Source organism: Pristiophorus japonicus, chromosome 24 (genome assembly GCF_044704955.1).
Source record: "Pristiophorus japonicus isolate sPriJap1 chromosome 24, sPriJap1.hap1, whole genome shotgun sequence".
In the NCBI taxonomy this organism is placed as follows: domain Eukaryota; kingdom Metazoa; phylum Chordata; class Chondrichthyes; family Pristiophoridae; genus Pristiophorus; species Pristiophorus japonicus.
This window is the reverse complement of record NC_092000.1, coordinates 20,524,050-20,530,606: the sequence shown is the minus strand read 5'-3', so window position 1 is coordinate 20,530,606 and position 6,557 is coordinate 20,524,050. Positions and strand designations below refer to the sequence as shown.

Below are 6,557 nucleotides of genomic sequence, written 5' to 3'. Positions count from 1 at the left end.
GCCTTCTGTTGCCTGGGCCCCAAGCTCTGGAACTCCCTCCCTAAACCTCCCCGCCTCTCTTTCCTCCTTCAAGACGCTCCTTAAAACCGACCTCTTTGACCAAGCTTTTGGTCACCTGCCCTCATTTCTCCTTATGTGGCTCAGTGTCGAATCTTTTTGTCTCATAATACTCCTGTGAAGCCTTTTGCGGTGTTGCACGATGTTAAAGACGCTATATAAATACAAGTTGTTGTTGTTGTAAACAGAGTTGGGTTATTCTTGCTGTACACAGTGTTGGACCTGCATGATGATGACTCGTTCTCTGTATGAATTGTGGTTTCTCTTTCAGTTGAGTTCTGATTGATTTTCCAGTAGGGTAGGCAGATTATTCTTGCACAGGAGCCTAATGCCGCAGCAAGAAAATGTAAGGCACACTTCCGGACTCAACATCGAGTTCAGCAGTCTCAGATCGTAACCACTCCTCTCGTTTATTCGGACGGCAGTTGTTGGTCCTGATCCTGCTATTGTCATTTACACCTCCTCTACACCCATCTTTTGTTTCTTAACTTGTCCCATTACCATCTCCTTTTGCCCTGCACCAACGTCAATCTCTCCTGCCTTCCACCCTATCACAGACCTTCCCTTTTGCTCTTTCCTCCCCGCCTGCCTTTCCCTGCCCCTACACTTGCTTAAATCCTGTTACATCTCTAATTTTTTCCACTTCTCCATCCTAAAACGTTAATTGTTTCCCTCTCCACAGATGCTGCCTGACCCGCTGAGTATCTCCAGCATTTTCTGTTTTTATTTAAGAAAATACAAGGGTTCGTTCAACGCTTCAAGTGGGGAGTTTGGTTCATAGATAGGGCAAGAACAATTCAGCTCCAACTCTCTGACCCGCCCTCATTTTAAGATCGGGATTATGGAATTATTGTATCGTCATTACTTGTAGTCTGAACAAACATTTGTTTTCAATCTGTTATGTGTGACGTCATGAAGCATGATAACAATATCCTCCATTGCTTCCACAGTGACAAATCACAACTGGTCTGGTACAGAACCATGCAGTTCAGGAAGGGCCTGCGTTCAATCCCCGCTCTGAGTCAGAAGTTTGTGGGTTCGAGTCCCCCTCTGCAGAATTCAGCACAAAATCTAGAATGCCATTCCAGTGCCGCACTGTCGGAGGTGCCGTATTTCGGATGAGACATTAAACCGAGGCCCCATCTGCCCTCTCAGGTGGACGTAAACGACCCTACGGCATTATTTGGAAGAAGAGCAGGGGAGTTCTCCCTGGTGCTCTTGACAATATTTATCCCTCAACCAACATCACTAAAACAGGTTATCTGATCATCATATCATTGTTACAACAGTGACTACGCTCCAAAAGCACTTCATTGGCTGTAAAGTGCTTTGAGACGTCCGGGCGTCATGAAAGGCGCTATATAAATGCAAGTCTTTCTTTCTTCTGTGCAAAATTGGCTGCTGCGTTTCCAAAATTACAACAGTGACTGCACTTCTAAAAACTACTTCATTGGCTGTAAGGTGCTTTGGGACGTCCTGAGATTGTGAAAGGCGCTATATAAATGCAAGTCTTTCTTTCTGTTTTTTGTAGACTTACCTGACCTCAGCCTGGGTGGCAGTAGAGATGGTAAGCTTCTGGAATAGAGAGAGGAAAATAATCAGCCAAAGTTGTCACGCCTGATCTCTGAAAGTTTACCCATGGTGGAAAGAAATGATTGATATTGTGTGAGAATAGAATCAAGCTCGGCCACTGTAAGAGGGGAAGAATGGCCATTTGGATGAAGTACTGGGCAGCAGTCGGTGCCTATGGAACTGTCCAACCATCAGAATAATACCGGGGCGCAGTGGATTGCATAAACTGGAGTTATATCGCCTTGAGTTACAGAACGGTGATCTGAAAGAGGTGTTTAAAATGTTGAAAGGGTTCAATCGGGCAGCTACCAAGAAACCATTTTTGCTGATGGGGAAATCAAGAACAAAAGGACATAATCATAAAATTAGAGCTTAGCCATTCATGATAGTCAAAATTTGGAACTTCATCGGAGTAGGCCATTTAGCCCCTCGAGCCTGATCTACCGTTCAATGAGATCATGGCTGATCTGTGACCTAACTCGGACTTGTAAGGAAAAATAGAAAAACAGAGTATTTTTTAAATGGTAAGATTGGGAAATGTTGGTGTTCAGAGGGACCTGGGTGTCCTTGTACACGAATCACTGAAAGTTACCATGCATGTATAACAAGCAATTAACAAAGCAAATGGTGTGTTGGCCTTTATTACAAGAGGATTTGTGTATAAGAATAAAGAGGTCTTACAGCAATTATATAGGGCTGTGGTGAGACCACACCTGGAGTATTGTGGACAGTTTTGGTCTCCTTACCTAAGGAAGGATATACTTGTCACAGAGGGAGTGCAACGAAGGTTCACCAGATTGATTCCTGGGATGGGGGGGATTGTCCTATGAGGAGAGATTGAGCAGACTAGGCCTATATTCTGTAGAGTTTAGAAAAATGAGAGGTGATCTCAATGAAACATACAAAATGATTACAGGGCTTGACAGGGTAGATGTAGGGAGGATGTTTCCCCCTGGCTGGGGAGTCTAGAACCAGGGGTCACAGTCTCAGAATAAGAGGTCGGCCATTTAGAACTGAGATGAGGAGAAACTTCTTCACTCAGAGGGTGGTGAATCTCTGGAATTCTCTACCCCAGAGGGATGTGGAGGCTCAGTCGTTGAGTATATTCAAGACAGAGATCGATAGATTTATGGATATTAAGGGGATCAAGGAATATGGGGATAGTGCAGGAGAGTGGAGTTGAGGTAGAAGATCAGCCATGATCTTATTGAATGGCGGAGCAGGCTCGAGAGGCCAAATGGCCTACTCCTGCTCTTAATTCTTATGTTCTTATGTTCTAATGTTCTAAGTCCATATATCTGCCTTTGGCCAATATCCCTTAATACCTTTGTTTAACAAAACTCTCTCCTCCAAATGGCTGTGGATGCTCGAGGGCAGGGGTGGGGGGACGGGACATTTGGAGCTTTCAAGACTGAGATTGGCAAATTTTTGACAGGTAAGGGTGTCAAGGGATTTGGAGGATATGGAGAAAATGGAGTTGAGCTGCAGCTCGGCCATGATCCAATTGAATGGCGGAGAGGACCTGAGGGGCTGAATGGCCTTCTGCTGATTGTAATATTCCTGTCAGAATCCTCAAGGAAGGATGGAAGAAAATTGGAAAGTTAAATAAAAAGCACTGCCTAATCGTTTGCCACTGCTGCTATTAGTGTTACAGGGTTTGCTGAATAAGGAGTTCAATAGAAAGTTATTCAAAGCTCTGCAGCTCCGTTAAAATGGAAGTCGAACAGACAACATGTGGTGGGTCCTTTTGTGCTGATCAAATCGCTAGAGAAATGCCACCAACGCTGTCTCTGCAAGATCCTGCAAAACCCCTGGGAGGACAGACGCACCAACGTCAGTGTTCTCGATTAGGCCAACAGCCCCAGCATCGAGGCACTGACCATACTCGACCAGCTCCGCTGGGCGGGCCACATTGTCTGCATGCCTGATACAAGACACCCAAAGCAAGCGCTCTACTCGGAACTCCTGCACGGCAAGCGAGCCCCAGGTGGGCAGAGGAAACATTACAAGGACACCCTCAAAGCCTCCCTGATAAAGTGCAACATCCCCACTGACACCTGGGAGTCCCTGGCCCAAGACCGCCCTAAGTGGAGGAAGATCATCCGGGAGGGCGCTGAGCACCTCGAGTCTCGTCGCCGAAAGCATGCAGAAACCAAGCGCAGGCAGCGGAAGGAGCTTGCGGCAAACCAGTCCCACCCATCCCTTTCCCTCAACCACTGTCTGCCCCACCTGTGACAGAGACTGTAATTCCGGTATTGGACTGTTCAGTCACCTGAGAACTCACTTTTAGAGTGGGAGTAAGTCTACCTCGATTTCGAGGGACTGCCTATGATGATGATGATGATACTATAAAGGATAAGGAGAACCAAAAGCAGATTACAGCGGATGCTGGAATCTGGAATAAAAACCGAAAATGCTGGAAATCTCAGTGGGTCAGGCAGCACCTGTGGCGAGGAAGCAGAGTTAACGTTTCAGATTCTGACGAAGGGTCATCGACTCGAAACTGTTAACTCTGCTTCCTCTCCACAGATGCTGCCTGACCCGTTGAGATTTCCAGCATTTTCGGTAAAGAATTAGGAGGTTCGTCTTTCTATGCTGGAATCAGCAAATGGCCAGCTGTTCCCGACCCGAGAAAAAAGGAAGCACTTTATTTAGTATTGGTCGTCAGCGATTTCTCCAACGCCCGACTCCCTCGCTCCTCAAACTCTGCAGCCTGGGCCCCACATATACATCACTTCCATCATCGCCAAGCAACTGACTCCCTGTGCTGTGACAAATACGTTTTAATACCCTCCCCTGGCCTTTCACCAGCTTCCTTGAGCAACATCGCCGAGAGCGTGCAGAAATCAAGCGCAGGCAGTGGAAAGAGCGAGCAGCAAACCAGTCCCACCCACCCCTTCCCACAACCACCAGCTGCCCCACCTGTGACAGGGACTGTGGCTCTCGTATTGGACTGTTCAGCCACCTAAGGACCCATTTTTAGAGTGGAAGCAAGTCTTCCTCGATTCCGAGGGACTGCCTATGATGATGATGATGAGTAACCTTCCTCCACATGTCCCAGCTCACAGACTCTGCCTTACCTTGACTATTGCATGTCCCCAACCCCTTTCTTTTCACTTCCTGGCTTACGGCGCATCTAATCTTTGGGATCTCTTTGTAAGCCACTTTGGGGCGGGAAATTCGGCCGCTGGCTCTGTTGCGGCATTAACCCAGGCGGAGCGGTAAATTTAGCGCCGGGAAATGGTTTGCGTCTCCAGCCGCAAAATTCGCCAGCTGGGCCCCGAGTGTGGGGCGGAGCGCTAAGGGAGGCGTTCCACACCTCTCTCAGGGCGCTAGGCCGGCTGAGCAAGTGAAAATCCCGAGCTACACAGCTGGCCTCGGAGCGCCCGACGAGAGGTGGCCATGGAAAATAAAAACTGGAAGAAAAAAATCTAAAACATTCCCAATACCTTACTGATGCCACATCCACATGCATCACAAAAATTGCAAAATTAAAACCAATCGCACTTACCTCGGGTCCACAATCCTTCCCTCACTGCGGCTGCTACAGCTCGGACCGCCCGCTTTCCCAGGCGGTCCCACTAGGGGGCGCTGCGGATCGGGCACGAAACAAATTTCGAAATGGTGTCGCAACCAGGGGACGTTGCACACTGGCTCGCCTCTGCCGGGCGGTAATGCCCCGCGCCCCCTGCGGATGTGGATGAGGAACATTATGGTGTTGTGAGAATGAGGATGAGGAAGATTATGATGTTGAGGAGGAGGAGGATGAGAAAGATTATGGTGATGATGAGGATGAAGATAATGGTGATAAGAATGAGGATGAGGAAGATTATGGTGATGATGCGGAGGTGGAGGAAGATTATGATGAGGAGGAGGAGGAAGATTATGATGATGAGGTAGAGGAGGATGAGGAAGATTATGATGATGAGGAGGATGAGGAAGATTATGGAGATCAGGAGGAGGAGGATGAGGAAGATTATAATGATAAGGAGGAGGAAGATTATGATGATGAGGAGGATGAGGAAGATTATGGAGATCAGGAGGAGGAGGATGAGGAAGATTATAATGATAAGGAGGAGGAAGATTATGATGATGAGGAGGATGAGGAAGATTATGGAGATCAGGAGGAGGAGGATGAGGAAGATTATAATGATAAGGAGGAGGAAGATTATGATGATGAGGAGGATGAGGAAGATTATGGAGATCAGGAGGAGGAGGATGAGGAAGATTATAATGATAAGGAGGAGGAAGATTATTATGATGAGATGGAGGAAGATGAGGAAGATTATGATGATGAGGAAGATTATGATGATGAGGAGGATGAGGAAGATTATGGAGATCAGGAGGAGGAGGATGAGGAAGATTATAATGATAAGGAGGAGGAAGATTATTATGATGAGATGGAGGAAGATGAGGAAGATTATGATGATGAGGAGAATGATGATGACGAAGATTATGGTGATGAGGTAGAGGAGGATGAGGACGGTTATGGTGATAAGGAGGAGGCGGATGAAGAAGATTATGATGATGAGGAGGAGGATGAGGAAGATTATGGTGATAACAATGAGGATGATATTGATGATGCTGTTCTTAATAACGATGACACTCCAGCTCTAAATACTTAACTAAAATATGTTAATGAATGATAATCAGCCAGAAATGTTAACTCTGTTTCTCTCTCCACAGATGTTGCTTAACCTGCTGAGTATTTCCAGCATTGTTTGTGTTTCGTTCAGATTTTCAGCACCCGCGGTATTTTACTTTTCTCTAAACACTTAACTCCTTTGAGGCATCGGCCAAACAAGGGGAGCAGGAGCATGGGAATGCATTCACATCCACGTTCTCCTCCAAGTCATACTTGGACACATATCGTCTGTTCCTTCATCGACACTGGGTCAAAATCCTGGAGCTCTCTGCCTAACAGCACC

The 6,557-nt window shown here is 46.8% G+C and overlaps 1 protein-coding gene across 1 annotated transcript; it reads left to right on the top strand.

Annotated features, from left to right (window-relative positions):
- Positions 1–385: 385 nt before the first annotated feature.
- LOC139237773 (cilia- and flagella-associated protein 251-like) lies at positions 386–6,254 on the top strand. The gene is made up of 2 exons (XM_070866958.1): positions 386–403; positions 5,355–6,254. Exons 1-2 carry the CDS (start codon positions 386–388, stop codon positions 6,252–6,254), a joined length of 918 nt encoding a protein of 305 aa, XP_070723059.1.
- The last annotated feature ends 303 nt before the right edge of the window (positions 6,255–6,557 follow it).